At 40.0% G+C, this 17,769-nt stretch overlaps 2 protein-coding genes across 4 annotated transcripts; one reads left to right on the plus strand and one right to left on the minus strand.

Moving 5' to 3' along the window:
- The first annotated feature begins 6,931 nt into the window (after window positions 1–6,931).
- Window positions 6,932–11,846, plus strand: anapc11 (APC11 anaphase promoting complex subunit 11 homolog (yeast)). 2 transcript variants are annotated; one of them, XM_079683003.1, is made up of 3 exons: window positions 6,932–6,950; window positions 7,393–7,509; window positions 8,391–11,846. In XM_079683003.1, the coding sequence occupies exons 2-3, from the start codon at window positions 7,401–7,403 to the stop codon at window positions 8,534–8,536; spliced, it is 255 nt and encodes an 84-aa protein (XP_079539129.1). In that variant the 5' UTR covers window positions 6,932–6,950; window positions 7,393–7,400; the 3' UTR covers window positions 8,537–11,846. The 2 variants fall into 2 exon arrangements, with proteins under 2 accessions (XP_079539129.1, XP_079539130.1); XM_079683004.1 differs by lacking the exon at window positions 6,932–6,950 and adding an exon at window positions 7,065–7,267.
- A 220-nt stretch (window positions 11,847–12,066) lies between these two features.
- ppp1r27b (protein phosphatase 1, regulatory subunit 27b) lies at window positions 12,067–15,882 on the minus strand. 2 transcript variants are annotated; one of them, XM_079648772.1, is made up of 4 exons: window positions 15,436–15,882; window positions 14,493–14,600; window positions 14,251–14,401; window positions 12,067–12,683 (listed from the first exon to the last, which is right to left on the minus strand). In XM_079648772.1, exons 1-4 carry the CDS (start codon window positions 15,665–15,667, stop codon window positions 12,560–12,562), a joined length of 615 nt encoding a protein of 204 aa, XP_079504898.1. In that variant the 5' UTR covers window positions 15,668–15,882; the 3' UTR covers window positions 12,067–12,559. The 2 variants fall into 2 exon arrangements, with proteins under 2 accessions (XP_079504898.1, XP_079504899.1); XM_079648773.1 differs by lacking the exon at window positions 14,493–14,600 and having other exon boundaries at window positions 15,436–15,881.
- Between the last annotated feature and the right edge of the window lie 1,887 nt (window positions 15,883–17,769).

The following is a 17,769-nucleotide window of genomic DNA, read 5'->3' on the forward strand; positions in this document are numbered from 1 at the left end:
ATTGACGTCTTTACGTTGTGACGTCGTACGTCGTGACGTCACTGGTAAGAGACGGACCCCGAACACATATTAGCTGTGTCCCAATTCAGCGGCCGCATCCTCCTGAGGACCCAGCCTCGCAGTCCGCGGAGGACCCAGCTTGGGTCTTCCGCGGACTGCGAAATGAGACGGTCTACGGAGCATGTCCTTGTACGTCACCGGCAGTTACCCCTACATTTTGCCGCCCCCGTCACCTAGCAACCAGCTGCAGTCACAAGTGCCGGTAATAATTTCTGACACTAAGCAAAATATTTTCAAACTGTTTTCAAACTGTTTTCAAACTGTTTTCAAACTGTTTTCAAAACTGTTTTCAAAACTGTTCAATATGGAGTCAGATCTAGCTGTACTTATTTTGGTGTTATATAATATGTTTAAAGAGCAACTTCCAGGTTAAAGACACCTGTGAATAAATGTGTAGGAAAATGATGAATACACTAGATTTTCAAAAAAACATACAGAAATATACACTACAGTGACATCTGGCGTCGTTTTTGTAAGAAATGTTCACTTCCGCATAAAAAAGCCTCCCCACGTGACCTCCCGCGTGTGACGTAACACGGGGGACACAAGGGGGAGAGCGGCCGTTGTAACGTATTAATATACATGGATCCCAATGCTAGTTTCGACACAGAAGAAGTTGAACATGAATATTCGAATGCACATGACGGACTACAACCTTATAATTATGAGCCTGCTAGGCGTCCAAGAGACCAGGAGCAGCCAAGGATTAGAAGAAATAACGGCCATCGGAGAGAAATTGAGCTGTGGTGTGAGGAGCAGTGCTTGAATTGGGCCGGTACTCACCGGTACGCAGTACCGGCACTTCTGATTTTTACCCATGTGGTACCAGCACTTCTTACTGAGTACCGGCAAGGTGCCGGTACTCAGTAAAATGCCGGTACTCAGCCGCCGGCAATATACGTATATATTGTAAACGCAACGCAGCGCAAATGTGGGTCTGACTCTGCCTCACAGAGGGTGACTGGCTGTCTACATGACGTGGCCTGCCGACATTGCCACTTTCATACAGATCATACTAATGCCCTCCATTGGTCTCTGTGTGTCATTCAAGCTCGGGAGGGTGTGTGTTGGTGTATGTGTGGCGCGAGCGAGCGAGAAAGCGCGCGCACCGGTTACGTGTATTGTTGTTAGCATCTGGTGCTAGCTAGCTGCGCTAACGGATATAAGGAGCTGTTTCAACAACAAGGTGGAGGGAAAGTCCTTTGCTGTCAGACTGAGAGGCTGATAACTAAAGCTCTGGTGAGGTAAATTACTCTCTGAGTCTTTAGATAGTTAACTTAGTTTAAGTTATCTCAGTAGGTCTCAAACGGTTCGGTCACCATTTTTGTAAACACATATTTCCATTTGAGGGGGTAGTGATTAGTAAAATATGCATGAATAATACAAACAAAATGTTAACTAGGTGAAAAAAGGTAAGATGAACTTGTTGAGAGCTAAAACTAGTCTTTGCTGTTGCCTCAAAGAGGAGCAGGGGGGAGAGGAGGGAGACAGGAGAGGCCGATTCAGGAGCCCAGACACACTCACAACTATAAATGAACCAAAAACAAATAAATAAACAAGTTTCAATGTTTTTTCATATTGGATATTGTATGTTATTGGTTATGGCCATGTACTTATGATTTTATGATTATTTAAATGTATACATTTTTGTTTCATATGGGTGTAGTCTCTTTATTTCCCCCTCAAAATGCACCAGATTGATGCATTTAAGTCCAACATTTAAAAAAAAATCTCACGGGGGAGCATGCCCCCGGACCCCCCATAGTATTTGAGGCCCGGCCCCACTGTTCCCAAATAGATTTGCAATTTTTTTTTAAATAGTAACCCATCTCCATATGTTTCTTTTTGGGTAGTAGATTTAAACTAGAGGGCTATCACTTTGTGCAGCAACGCTATTGACAAATAAATCCAGCAAAATGGCACAAAAAACTGGTAGTGGCCTCAGGGACGAGGAGTCATTTAACCAGCCAGTAGGAGTCAAGCTTTACTTTCTTTTATATCCATAAAGAAAAAAGTGAATCTGTTTACAGTTGTTTCATTATGGATGTTGAGAGGTATCCATATATCTCTTCATTTTGCTCTCAAAGTGCACCAGATTGATGCATCTAACTTCAATATTTAAAAAAAAAATGTTCCCGGGGGAGCATGCCCCCGGACCCCCCTAGACTAGAGGGTGTCAGGTCCACTCCCAACTTATAAAAATAGCGCTTTACCACTGCACCCCCTCTAATCTCAGATGCACCCTGAGTCATTTTGTTTAAGTACAGTGAGTCTTTCTAAAATATACAGTAAAGAGACAAACCCACCAGCATTATAGGATATACTATGACTTTGTGCCAAATACTTGTTGCTGAGTTAGAGTACTGGCACCTTTTTTATTCCAATTCAAGCACTGGTGAGGAGAACCAGTGGAGAACTGGGCAGCTATCTTGGTGAGTGACCGGCGTTAGCTTCAGAATGTTAGCTAACGTCACATCACAACATTGTAAAGTTAGCTATCATATATCAGGCTATAACTAAAGTAGTATTGATAATATAGTAACGTTACTGGCAGGACTGTTGATACTGATCCATAACAGAAACTAATGCGCAAGTATCAGCCGTATCTCGCGTTACCTAATGCAACTCCACACTACGGTGCTGTGTACCGGAGGAGAGACGCGAGATACGGCTGTTACTTGACGATCTGGCGGAGAAAGGTTGTGGAGCCTCCGTTGATATGCCGTTGTAAATGGCTTGATGGAAAGCAGGTGTGTAGTCGGGGAGGGTGCACAGCTGATTGCAGCAGGTGAGTGGAGGTTGAGCCGGGAGCCAGGAGTGACAGCCACCACGCACACACAAACAACACAGACAGGGGGAAACAAACAAACACAAAGGAGACGGCTGGAGCAGTACAGCCACCACAGCGTTACCTAATGCAACTCCACACTATGTCTTACGGTGCCGGTTACCGGAGGGGAGAGAGAGAGCAGCGAAGGGTGGGGGGAGAGAGAAGTAATACGGTTTCCTGATAAAGCTGTGGAGAGTATGTGCTGCAGGGAGGTGGATGCACAATGCACCCAGGAACGAACGCTAGCTCCGGTCCTTTTTACTGTGGACTCGATGTCCTGACAGGCTGGTATTTGTGCAACCTGCACAAACACAATACTGCACCATGATTACAAATGGTGAAATACAATGTAAAACTACCGAAAAATACCAGCTCCTTAAAACACAACCGCTCTACTCAACGCAACTCTACTATACCCGCGGTCAGAGGGCGGAGATGTGTCCCCTGCGTGATGTAATATGACGCGTTTGACGTATGATCTTAAAAAAAAGCCGTTTTTAAGAGCAGAGCTCAAAATTGCTCCTTTCCCTCTGAATTCCTGCCCTTATGTCTCGTAAAACATATCAAATCCTGCATTCACTTTTTTAATTGTAATTTTCAAGCAAGTTTAAGCATAAATGTAGAAAAAATAACAACCTGCAAGATGCTCTTTAAGCTATCTCCAATCCGGAGATATTCCCGCGAGAGTGCGGAAAACTTAAATTAATTTATTTATTTCAAATAATTATGGAATATTTCCAAAATTCCCCAGCTTAAAGGTGGGGTAGGTAATTTTGGAGAAACCAGCTCGAGTGCGCTAGAATTTGAAAATACACAGCCGGAAAAAATCTGCCACTTCCTTACAGAGCCCCTCCTCCAACACACACGAACGCGCACATGACCAATGAGGGCACGCGATAAGTTTGTGCACAGATGGAAGGCTGACAGGCAGGTAGGCCATTCAGTTATTTTAGCCGGGCCGGCTAAAATGATTGGTCGTGCTTTTTACAGTACTACGGCTTCCACAGATGACATTTTTGTATGGATTTTTTGTCAAAGCACTTAAGATATTCATTGCTATCGGGATGTTAAGAGCATTCCATGGAATATAACAAAAAGTGTATCCCGAGCCGGCTTCTCAAACTTACCTAACCCACCTTTAACTTCCCATGGAAATTTACCGGAAACTTTCCGGAAATGTACCGGAAATGTTCCGCCCCTTTGCAACCCTAGTCACCATTAGTTTGAACGGCTTGTATTTTTCGGGTAATCCCCGCATAACCATCGCCATCATTAGTCCCTCACTCGGTGCTTCTCCCGCGCTCCTGAGTGCCGTAATGATCTGCTCAGCTCGGATAATGTATTCTGTAACCGTATGCTCCTCCTCCTATACTCCTATGCTAACCGTGCTAACAGGCAATCTTCTCGCCTCGTTATCGCACGTGCGCTTCGAACTGTAGAATAATTAATCGTATCTGGGCCTGTGAGGTGACTATTCTCACAGTTCAAGTGTAGCCATTCATCTCGGCGTCATTTATTAGATGCACACATGTCAAGAGACTTGAGGACTGAACAAGAAGGGGCGTGAATCCAACTGTCATATACCCCAGGTAGTGACATCACAATCACGTGCTACAGCGCTACCCAATGAACGCTACCTTATACAAACAATATGGTACACAGTATTAGATGGAGTCATACAATATACAATATACATGTCTCTGTATGTTATACCTCAACAAATAGCCTATTTCTCTTTGAAATGTGATGGAGTAAAAGGATAGAAACTTTGATTATTCATGTTAAGTACCCCAGAAGTAACTAAAATGAATAGTACTTGAAGGAAAGGTGTAAAATGTTTCCATAAATACCAATATCACACACTACAACACAGATTCCCCTTGTTGTAAAATACCAACCATGTGTATATGTATATATATATATATATGTATATATATATATACATATATATATGCCGCTAAAACTGTGTAATATATACCTGGCTGCTAAATCCTCCGAACAGTTACAGGATGTGTATTTTGTCAAATGTGTAACTTTTTTTATTATAATTTCTTTTTTTTTATCTTTAATACTTTTTTGAAGCATACTTTAAGTAACATTTGGCTGTCTTTGGCTCTTTTCTGCTGTAACAATGTAAATGTATTCTGATTCTGATTCTAATTTATATGTTTTTGTCACAGTTTGTTTCCCTATATTGTGACACTTGTTTTGTTTAAGATTATTTCTCCTTTTTTTACAGACATCCCCAACCATAGTGAAATGCTGTTGTAAAGGATTGCATTGTTCCGTGCATCAATACCTTCACCCAGCTTTGAGGCCTCCGATGAGTGAAATAATCTTGTGGCTATAGGAAAAATGTGAAAAAATAAATCTCACAAAGAGTGACTTTCTGGTATAATCATTATAATATCAAAGAAAAGCGCTTTTAGTAACAATGTATAAAATCATTCAGCAGCAGAGGTTGGGGTGAAAACAGCATTTCTAACTAAGATGATTACAATATTACAAGTTAAACATCAAGATGAACATACTATTATTAATTTAAAAAGTACATGGGAAACTTAAATATCCTGCAATATACCATTATCAGAATAGGAACAAATGCGCCAACTGCCAAAATATTTCTAACATAACCAACTCAAACTACTGGAAAGAATATATACGGAAGATTTTCATCTGTTACTTCAAGACACCCCAAATTCAAAGTCAGTATAAACAAAATCTCATTTAAAAATGCCAGAATTTTTAAATGACCATGGAGGAGTGCCAACCATGGTCATATATGTTGGTCTTGTAATGTTTTGTGTGGCACCCTTCTGTTCAAAGTTAATATTTTGTTTCTTAAAAGATGAAATCTTTAAAAACATGCTGTTTGCCATTTTTAAAGTTTGATGGAAGAAATTTAAATATAGGTCACTGACGTGGAGCTTTAGGCCTGCAATGCTTTACAAATGTTTTAGTTGTTTCAGTTTTGAAGAGTGAATATGGATGTTAAATTCACAAATTAGTATGAATAATTAATTAACAAGAACAGGATCTTGAGCCATGATGCCAGGATCTTAAGCCATGATGCCTGTTTTTAAAGTACAGAAACATTCAGAATGCATGATGATTCCTTCAAAGGTTTTGTAATAGACCCCTAGTAATCTTAATTTATAAAGTAATAATAATAAATGTGAATGATTGAGCTCATTAGTGTCCTGACTGGCCCTTCTAATTTGGTCTAAAAAAAGTCAATGATGATCATTGTGAAGGGGTGTCCAGCCCATATCTATAACTATAACATACCAAACTACAGGCTAATGTGAGATTCAGAAATTACTTTTAAAAATCATGTTTTCATGTTATAGTAGGCCTACCTTAGCTTACATGAACCTGTTTGAAACCTTAATGACCCCATGATGTGATTATGTATATCTTAAAACCTTTAACAACTATTTAGATGTTCATAAATATCTACATGTATGTATAAATACATGTGTAGCAGTTAGACAAACATAATTAATAGATGATCTCATTATTACCTATTTTATATGTACTAAAAAATAGTAAAAAATTGTTTTAATTGATTAATTAGACAAAATGATTTGTGCTTAAAGTCATATACTGTTGTGTCTCAAACGGATAGACTAGATTATTAATTAATTTGCCTAATAGTTGCTTAAAATGCTACAATAACATTTGCAATTCGTTTTACGGAGGCGTGTGGCGCAGTGGATAGAGCCTTGGTGTTGGGATCAGGGGGTCACAGGTTCAAAACTATGGTTCAAACCCATACATCCATGTTCAAACCCCACTGCAGTCAGCATGTCGTTGTGTCCCCGGGCAAAACACTTCACCCCAAATTGCTCCTGTGGGGATTGCCCACAGTATTGTGTATGTAAGTCGCTGTGGATAAAAGCATCTAACAAGTAACATGTAATGTTTTGTCATCTGCCATGTACGGTTACGGTATCAATGTCTCTCAGCCACTGTAGTGTCGTGTCAGGTGGGCGTGTCGTGTACTTGCTGCGCCGGTCGCCGTTGCGTTTACAAGCCACGGCCAGCCGGAATTCCAACAGTGGGTTTTATTAATTTATTTAAATTTTATTTTGATTAGAACATAGGTTAATGAGTTGGAATGATGTGATGATGCATACTCATGTACAGTAGGTGGCGGTATGCACCTTTTAAGTTGTTTGCAATCCGCCAAAAGCAAGAGAAGAAGAAGAAGAATTCCAACAGTAGAAGAAGAAGAAGTACATTTCCCCCCGTGTTGTTAAAATGCTAGCTGCATGTTGTTGACGAGCATGAGACTAGCAATACCATGATTTAGTTTAAGAAACACTTTAACTTATATCGCGTTTCATATATGAAGGAGTCGTTATACGCTGTCCAGTAAGTTGGCCAATATCTCTGAACAGCTAGCTAGAAAATCCTTTTGTCAACATTAGTTCCTATGCTAACGCTAGCTGCTGAGGTTCATATGCGAGTGTGTCACTGAGTGTGTCTGCTTTTGTCAGACTGGAGGATGAAGGTAAAGATCCGACAGTGGAACGGTGTGGCCTCTTGGTTGTGGGTGGCTAATGATGAAAACTGCGGGATCTGCCGGATGCCCTTCAATGGCTGCTGCCCAGACTGTGAGTAACCGACTAACTGCGATGCTAACTGATGGGAAGTACTCAGATTATTTACTAACAAAAAAGTAACAATATTACAGTGTAAAAATACGAGTACAGTTCCTGCTTTTCAGAAAATATCTGAAATGTTTGCTTAAAATGACTTTAATATTGAGTCAATCAAAATAGTAGGCGATTATTCTTCTGTGACTGCTAATTCTACTAATAGCTTCAGCTCTAGTAATAACAAAGTACTGTAACTGCAACTCCTGCAGTTAGCTTTTCCTTGATATGTCCTTGGATTTAAGGTGCACACTTGAGGCTTTGCGTAGGTCTACTCTGTATTTTATATACAAAGTAAATCCTTGTCTTCGTATATTTACAGTCGGCTCGAAAAGCACTGCAGAATATAAATGAGATTATAAATTAAATCCCTACTTCTTAATATGGTTATCAAACTGGTATGTCCATTAAATTGTAAAGGCTAGCACTTCCTCACATTGTACGTGATAGGCTATAGGGCCTGAACCTAACTGACATTTTTATTCCACTGTTAAATAACCTGTTCAATACAAACATGGCACTTGTAAACATTTAATAACATTTCTCGGAACTGATATTTGTTTAGTGAGCTTATAAGAGGATGTTACCTGAAAGATTGTAAAATGTCAATAAAGATGTCAGACTTAGTATATTTGTTAATAATTACATACAATACATGGAATATTTTTGTGTGTGTGTGTATTCCAAGTGAATCTGCAGCCCCCTGGTGGCCAGTACATAAATGATGTGGCCCCCACCACCATCCAAGTTGCCCATCCCTGCTTTAGGTTATGAGTATGACAGCAAGCACTCTTTTCTCACTGTTGTAAATTAGATGTGATGTAAAACATGTTTTGCAGGTAAAGTGCCTGGAGATGACTGCCCGCTGGTCTGGGGTCAGTGCTCGCACTGTTTCCACATGCACTGCATCTTGAAATGGCTGAACTCGCAGCAGGTCCAGCAGCAGTGCCCCATGTGCCGGCAGGAGTGGAAGTTCAAAGAATGAACCCGAGGTGCCGGAGAGAGGGAAGAGAGGGACTCCCTCACAGAGGAGGACATTTTTATATCAGCTGTAAATAACTATGTTTTTAAAGTCCTCCATCTAACGTTATGCAAAGGACACATGGAACCTATTGTGCTCTGTTGACAGATTAAGTATGTGATTAAATACAAATACAAACCCTACATGGCATGCCCTGTACCTGATGCTGTGCATGCTACATGTGAGTGACATGACTTTCATTAGTGTGGTTGATTTACCCAGAAGCGTCTGGCATTGGTTTGGGAACATGCCGTGACTTGCATAAGCGTTTAACCTCCTTGAAAATTACTATATTCATCTGGATTATAAACAATGCATTAGCCGCTTTCACACCAAGTACTTTGCCGTACTTAGTGCCCCGGCACTTAGCCTGTTAAGCCCCAAAGCCCCCCTCGGCGGGGGCTTTTAAAAAAATATATATATATCACGACACTGTGTCTCAGGGCATCTTAATATTTAAGAACCTATTAATAAATTATACCAGATTAACGGGAAGAATCTCAGCTAACTGACGATACAAACCATTTTTACCAAAACAAAACACAAGTCTCATAACAAGCATCTAAATGACCCCTGAGTGAAAAATGCTAACGCACTTTGGCACAGAACTCAAGATAAAAGATACCCTTATTACTTATTATTTATATCATCACTGAGTGATCCGAACTCGCGACAGGGGAAGCAAACACAGGCATCACAACACGTAGCTTTTACGGGAGATCGTCTCACCGTAGCTGTCAATCTGATCAAAAGACTTGTTCAATGGCATTAAAACGAGAAATCACGGCTGAATCGGTTAATCCATAGATTGATAATGTTTCTGTGGAATAATATTTTTTTATTTATAATCCATAATTCCATTTTTATGTAAAAACCGGAGAGTCAAAGTTAGCTGCTAATGGTAGCCACCAGAGTTATCGCAGCTTCCGGTTTTGGCTATGCGTCAGTCTCACACACACACATGACCAAATAGGGAGTATGTGGGAGTTCCCCTCGATTCCATTGGCTCTGACGGTTAGAAAGAGATGTCAATCAGCAAAATCGAACAAGGGGGGCCAGAGATAGGTAAAATCCACCCAAATGACCCCAGAAGTGTTTTTTTTGTGCTAAATCTCTCTAAAAAGGTCAAATTTTACTTGTTTTGCATCAATCTTGATACAGGGTAGTTCTTATATGTTGTAGTTTGGATTCCTAAAGCTTTTAGTCTACCATCCCATCATTCAAGGGTGGTTTTCACTATAAGTATTTAATGTTTTTTGGACGGACACAATATTTACATTTTTTTACTGTGTTCAATCTGAATTTACTTTAAAAATAAAAACATCTATATTGATTCTGACACTTCAACATCCAACTCACAGGTGTAACCTTGCTTTGAGAAAAAATATTATTAATTTAACCCTTTTAGAAGGGAAAATATGGTCATTTGTTCTGGGTATGTCATTTTCGAGCCTGAGACCTGAAAAACAGGCTCGGGGCTTAACAGGTTAGTACCCCAGGGCACTAAGTACCACACCGGAGTACTTTTCCCTGAGGGAAGATTACGCAAATGAGCCGCTGAAGTCACTTCGTCTTCTTCTGCTTTGGGTTTACTGGCAGGCCGCAAACAAATTCACGGCGTATACTGCCACCCGGAGTCCCCGGCCGGAAGTCCCCGGAGTTGGGGACTGGCTTCAGTAGCGATTTACTCGGAAGGCTTCAGTAGAAGAACGCTGACACCTCCTCATTACTCCACCGCTCCCATTTATTTATTTTTTGCCATAAGTTATTCTCTCTCCGTTGGTGCGCGGGGCTAATGCTAATAATGCTAATGCCAGCAAATACAATGACGGTTTCAAAAAACCTTTCAGAGTTTTACGGGGCGTGGTTTGCAATTCGCTCAGCCAATAGAAATTGGTACTTTTTTGGTACCACCTCTCTAGCAGGCACTAAAAATGGGGGTAAAAGTTCCCGGCACTAAGTACTCTTTTTGGTGTGAACGCGACATAAGGGGTACTAAAGGAACTAAACAGGAATGTATGTCGACGATATAAAAAATAAAAAGATTGTATAGTTCGTCAAAAATATGAGAAAAATATACATAGCATACTGTGTCGAAATTATGAGGAACAATAGACAAAGTATAGTATGTCAAAAACGATCCCAAAAAAAACGTAGTATAGTATGTCAAGATAATATCAGAATACAAGATATTAAAATATGTCAAAACTATCCCAAAAAACATAGTATTATACATCAAAAATATCTCTCTAATCTGATATAACTTTGTGTTTTTATTATATTTTTAACAGACAATACCATTTCGATTTTTGGGATATTTTGGACATACTGTATTTTGTATTTATTTCTTTTCCCTCATGTTTTCGACATAGTAAACTATGTCGTTGTTTTAAATATTTTCGACAAACACTATGTTTTTAATTCTACTATGTAGTTTTCTATGTTGTATTTTCCTATCCCGTCTTGTTTTTTTCTATACTTTCGACATACTATGTTTTTTTTCTTTTCTTTTGGACATTCTATGTTGTTTTTTTATAATATAATTCGATATACTGTACTATCGGTTTTTTCTGATATTTTTGTCGTACTATAATATAGTTTTACTTATATTTTGAACATACTATGCTATGTTGTTTTTTCTGATATTTTTGACATGCAATACTTGTACAGTATGTGGGTTTTTTCGACATCCTAAAACTATGTTTTATCTGAACATTTTGAAATATTATAAACGCCGTTTTCTTTGTATAATTCAACACTGTTGTTTTTTTATTGAAAGTGTAAGCATACTATACAATATCTTTTTTTTTTCTGAACATTTCGATATACTATACTTTTATTTTTATATTATTGACAGACTGGTGTTTTTTCTAATATTTGTTGACATACTATACTATGTCTATGTCTATATACACTTATATTTTATTTTAGACATACTATACTGTGTCGTTTTCTCCGATAGTCTATACCATGTTGTTTTTCAATACTAAAACTATGTTGATTTTTCTTATTTTGTCGACGTACTAAACTATGTTGATTTGTTTCTTATATATTGAAATACACAACATAGTATAGTATGTCGGAAGTATACAAAAATGACATAGTTTAGTACGACAAAATAAGAAAAATCAACATTGTTTAGTATTGAAAAAAAATCATAATATTGTTAGTTAGAAACTGTTGTTTTTTTCTAGACACCTTTCTTTGTTGACATTTAAAGCATGCAATTTTTTGGGACATTTTTGACTTAATAAAATTACTATTTTTCAACATACTACAATAACTCAACATTTGTTTAACATACCACGTACCATGTCTTTTTTTCTCTGATACATACAACCAATATATTATGTTTTATTGATTGTTATTTTCAAAATATGAAGTTTACTCAAATTATTTCGATTTGTTGTTTTTTCTCTATTATTCGAGAAACTATACTACAGTATGATGTTTCATCTTTTATGGCAAACAACAGTATGACAGTATTTGTGACACACAGAGCTGGGAGCAGAGGAAATGGCAGACACACTTTTTTGATAAAATGTATTTTTAAAAGTATAAAAAACTCATACAGTACAAACAACTACTAACTACTAAGTCTGAAAGTGACCATAAGGAACAAGTCACTGTGGGTTTAGAAATTGGATCACCACATTCTAGAGGCAATCAAAAGAAGCCAATGTTTCGGAGTGCTAATGAGCTGACAATGTAACTATTTCATTCAGAAACCCTAATTCAAGTGTCGGAAACAAAACACACAAAAAATGAATCGAGTTCATTATGGTATAAAACGATGGGAGGCTCTTACAGGATCTCTGTGCTGCTGGAGACAGGGGGCAGCCTCACATCCAGTCTTTGACCTCCAGAGCTGAGTCAGCGCACAACACCAGTGTGCTGCACTGACGTCACGTGTTCTGTCCATCCCTGCAGGACAGTGCCTGGACAGTAGATTCCAGAGGAGTGTGTGTCTTTAAAAGCCACGTGTTCTCAGTCATTGACAACCAGGCAGAAGAGCTCCAGCAGCTCCTTGTTGTCCCGCTCGATGAGGTCTGCCGGCTTCTCCCCGCATTCGTTCACCAGCTCTGTGTCGGCCCCCAGCGAGAGAAGGTAGCTGGAGGAAACAGAAGAGAATTCTGCTCACTCAAATAGATCGAATCCTGTTGCTTTGCGAAACTCAATGCGGGTGTGTGCCGTGCTTCAGTGTCAGGAGGGTCAGCGGGGTGCAAGAATGCAGCAGATCCTCCAGCTTCCCTTACTTCTGTGACGTAGGAAAGCTGTGGAGTGTGTGTGTTTGTGTTAATACGTGATGGTACTGTATGTGCCTGCTAATACAAAAACATTTAATGTCAGCTGCTAATGTTATGTCACCTTTGTTGCCCAAAAGTTCAAGCTATAAAGTTCAACTACATCATAAGAAAAAAGAAAAAAAGAATTCTTGAATGAAAAGTTCTAAAACTTAAAATCAAATACACAATACCTACAATCTAATTTGATTAGGTATGACTAGTAGCATTTGGTTGCTAATTGCTAATATACATCACTCTTTTGATGTTTTAGATTTCACATGTCACATGTTAGCCAGGTTAACATCCAAAATATTGCACCTTTAACTCACTAAATGTTTCAATTGTACTTGGTTGCAATGTTCTTTTGTCCATGCACTAACTTTTACACCTCAACCAAGCATAAAATATTCTCGCATATTTAAAGGTCCCATGTCATGGCCATTTCCAGTGATCATAATTCCATTATTGAGGTCTACTAGAATAGATTTACATTGTTCAATGTTCCAAAATCACATTGGTTTCTCATCTCTGTATAGTATGTGTATTCACTCTCTGTCCTAAAGGGCTTGTTGGAGCTCCTGCCCCCCTCTCCCTATGAGCCCACTGTGCTCTGATGTGTGTTTATGTGTTACAATGGCGTTAGCAACCAGAAAATGACACCAGCTTGAACTCCCTGAAATCTGTTATTGGACTGATTTTTCTTTGTCTCTACAAACAGATGAGAATGCTGCGTGGGGTCTGGGTGCCGTGTTGGCGGCACATTGCGGGGCTCGCTGCTCCACCCTTTGAGGCTTGAGGAGCGGACAGCGTGAGCTGGATTACTGGTGTCGTTTCCTGGTTGCTGCGTGGGGTCTGCGAGACACCGCGGAACTCAGCCTGAACTCAGCCTGAGCACACACGTGAGTGTGTGGCAAACTGTGAGTGGAGATCCACGCAATCTGAGGCTGAGAAAAGCTCTATGCAACGCTAAAGGTCCCCCCACTGCGTTTGATAGTGATTTGAAGGGATCCTGGTGTGTCAGGAGCTCCACGGATTGGAAAAAAAATGGAAAAAGAAAAAACTCCAACGAGGCGTTCTGGGGCAGCATAGACAGGTATTTTCTGTGTTAGAGTTTTACTCCATACAGGGTGTACTTTGAGGGTTTGTGACTTTGCAGACCGTTTACATGCAGAAAAACCTTCATAACACACAAGAGGACAGGTAATAACCGGAAAAGCATGGGACCTTTAAGACACATTCTACATTTTCAGCATTTAATAGAAATAGGCAAAAAAACAGGCAGATGGAAATGCACAGTTGCTTCTTTTTCACAAAAGTTACCCAATTCAAACTTGAATAGAGCTTTGAACTTTTCGCTTTGTATTATTTTTAAACAAAAGACTGTCTGCTTACCGTGCAATGTGTGGGAAGCCGTCGCTGCAGGCCATTTGCAAGGGGGTCCAGCCCTCCTCGTCCCGCTGGTGGATATCTGCTCCGTGCTTCACCAGCAGCTTCACACACTCCAGGTTCCCCGTCAGGACGGCCTCATGCATCGCGGCCATGCCTTCAGACAAAGTCCAGTTAGAAATGAAAAGTTCAGCCTATGATCATGGTGTTAATACAGTTACAAGAAAAAGTGAACCCTTTGGAATTACCTGGATTTCTGCATAAGTTGGTCATAAAATGGAGGAAGCCACTGCTGTCCAGAAAAAACATTGCTGCACGTTTGAAGTTTGCAAAAGAGCACCTGGATGCAAAATATTCTGTGAACAGATGAAACCAAAGTTGAGTTGTTTGGAAGGAACACACAACGCTATGTGTGGAGAAAAAAAGGAACAGCACACCAACATCAAAACCTCATCCCAACTGTGAAGTATGGTGGAGGGAGCATCATGGTTTGGGGCTGCTTTGTTGCCTCAGGGCCTGGAAAGATTGCTATCATCGACGGAAAAATGAATTCTCAAGTTTATCAAGACATTTTGCTGGAGAACTTAAGGCCATCTGTCCACCAATTGAAGCTCAACAGAAGATGGGTGATGCAACAGGACAAGGACCCAAAGCACAGAAGTAAATCAACAACAGAATGGCTTCAACAGAAGAAAATAGGCCTTCTGGAGTGGCCCAGTCAGAGTCCTGACCTCAACCCAATTGAGATGCTGTGGCATGACCTCAAGAGAGCGATTCACACCAGACATCCCAAGAATATTGCTGAACTGAAACAGTTTTGTGAAGAGGAATGGTCCAAAATTCCTCCTGACCGTTGTGCAGGTCTGATATGCAACTATAGGAAACATTTGGTTGAGGTTATTGCTGCCAAAGGAGGGTCAACCAGTTATTAAATCCAAGGGTTCCACCCTGCACTGTGAATGTTTACATGGTGTGTTCAATAAAAACATAAAAATATATAATTGTTTGTGTGGTTTTAGCTTAAGCAGACTGTGTTTGTCTATTGTTGTGACTTAGATGAAGATCAGAACACATTTTATGACCAATTTATGCAGAAATCCAGGTAGTTCCAAAGGGTTCACATACTTTTTATTGCAACTGTAAATACAGAATAAAGGTTTACTTGATCAGGGTGGTGCAAATGTCTCTCACCAGAGTGGTAGATGGTGTCCAGACTGACTCTTCTGGCTCGCATGAAAAGTCCAATCCTCTCCAGCTCTCCGTGGCGAACATAGTCCTGGAAAATAAAATCATTGGGGAAGTGCACACTGCGGATTTGCTTCAGAGTTTTAGAGCTCTTGCAGAGTGGGACCCCACACTCCTGCTGGGTGTAGGCCTTGTTTCCTCTGGTCTGGGAGTCAACGGGGCACTGGAAGTACTTCATCCTGAGCAGAAGTTTGATTTAACTTTTGCTTAAAAACTGGTGAAATCCAACGAAAAATGTTCAAGTTTTAAGAAACCAAGCAGATTATCTGAAAAGAGTTCAGAGGTTGTGCTGCAGGAAGATCAAGTAGTGCTTCTTCTGTGTCGTCCTTCACATCAACCGGCCTCCCTGCAGGCTCTTTATACTCTCTGTGGGGCTATTTCAGGATCCAGTGGCGATGTTTGGAAGATGAGTAGGCCTCTGGTCAGATCCCTCCCACCAGCCGGTGCCAGGCCACTGATACAAGTCACGGTTTCAGACATGACAGCCAGGAACCTGTTGCTCTGAAGGCACCTACACATACCCAGATGCAGCCCACTTTGAAATAGTTGTGAGAGGGGGCTTTTGGTAAACAGGGTGTTAAAGTAGTTCATATAGCGGGAGTGTGTCAGTGTCAGCTGCAGGGGCATGGAGGGAAAAGGGTGTTTGACTCTACACTCAGAGGATGGGTCATTTCCAAATTAGTGGTTTGCATCACCCTCTTTATTACAAGTTGGAAATAAAATAAAAAAAACATGTCTGTGTGAGGCTTTAAAGAGTTTTTCTCTATCAAATAAGGTTTTTTAAAAGATATTTAAAACAAATGTTTTATGTTGACTGGATAAATAAAAAATAGAAAACATCACCTTTGACTTTTTTTAAATGTACCGAAAACTTTGTCTGCTTTGCCTCCATCTTTGAACTCTACCTTTATTTGGATCTTAACTACACATCTGTGAAGTTTGATGACTGCATCTTGCATGGTTGGGAAGTTATCCCAGTCAGCGGACTTATACCACTCTAACCCTCCTCTGCTTGTTCCCGCTACAGTAGGTGTCTCCAGGAGCGCCCTCTGCTATGAAGACACGTACATACACTGAAGGTGAAAACAACAGTGTTGCTGGTAACAGGAGTCTCCAGGCAGTGCTTTAAACTCATGCTAACGGCAACAAGCTTTAAAGAGGCCCCATTATGGTTTTTGGGTTTCTCTTTCCTGTAGTGTGTGATAGTTTTCTGTGCATGTAAATGGTCTGCAAAGACTACAATCCCTGTGTTCCCACAAGAGCAGGGACGTGCACAGACATTTTGGGGGGCAGGAGCCCAAGTGAGAAAAAAGGCACTTCCCATAATAATTTATTAAAAAAAATGTAGTATAGTTGCACATCTCTGACTTACTGACCAATTAATTTGAATACCCTCACACTCATGCAACTCTTTAACACTCAACAGAATTCTACAAAATAATCAGTTAACAGAGATAATGGTCTTCTTTAGTATTCACTATACGCACAAGAGCAGACAACAAACTAGTCAAATGAATAGGTATTAAATGAGCAGCCAACAATCAAAATTATTAAGTTACCCTTTAAGGCAGGACATTACAGGCAAAAATATAGTTTTTTCATGTACTTGTATGTTTGGTTATTTTGGTCTATTTTGTTCTGCCATGTGTTCTTTCAATCTAACGGAAAGAAAAACTTCAAAAAACCACAATTTAAATGGATTTCGTTTTACTACCATGTCTGAATTCATCTATAGATATAAAGCTAATCTGCATTCAAACATAACATTTCAGGGGAAAATACTGACTTGACGTTAGTAACAATCTGGGGAAGTTGTGAGGTGCTATGTTTTTGTTTGGTTTTGTGTTGTATCCTTTTCACCTGCAATGCCTTGGTAACTGCATGCAAATTAGCGCATTTTAATTAGGCCTAGTTAACGCCTAATTTACATATCAATGTGGCGATTGTGATGACGTTATTAGATACACATTTTACTGTATTCACCTGTAGTGTCTCCCCTTAAGTACAGTAGCCTAGATGCCCATGATAAATTGCCAAAGCTAAACCATGAGCTAACTTATCCAGTAGCCTACCTTAGTTAACTATATTTGTTTTTGTCTTTTGGTTAATTAGCTGTAAACTCGAGGCACTGGCAGTTTAGTCATGTGTTCATCACCACTCACCTTCAAACAAGCCAAGAAAAGCTGGCATAACATGGAACAGTAAAGTGGGAGGTGCTGCTATCTGTCTGTCTGAAGGTCTGAAGTGACTGCCGATGACAGTCCGCACCGCTGTGCGCGA

Source organism: Notothenia rossii (assembly GCF_949606895.1).
Source record: "Notothenia rossii genome assembly, chromosome: 1".
In the NCBI taxonomy this organism is placed as follows: domain Eukaryota; kingdom Metazoa; phylum Chordata; class Actinopteri; order Perciformes; family Nototheniidae; genus Notothenia; species Notothenia rossii.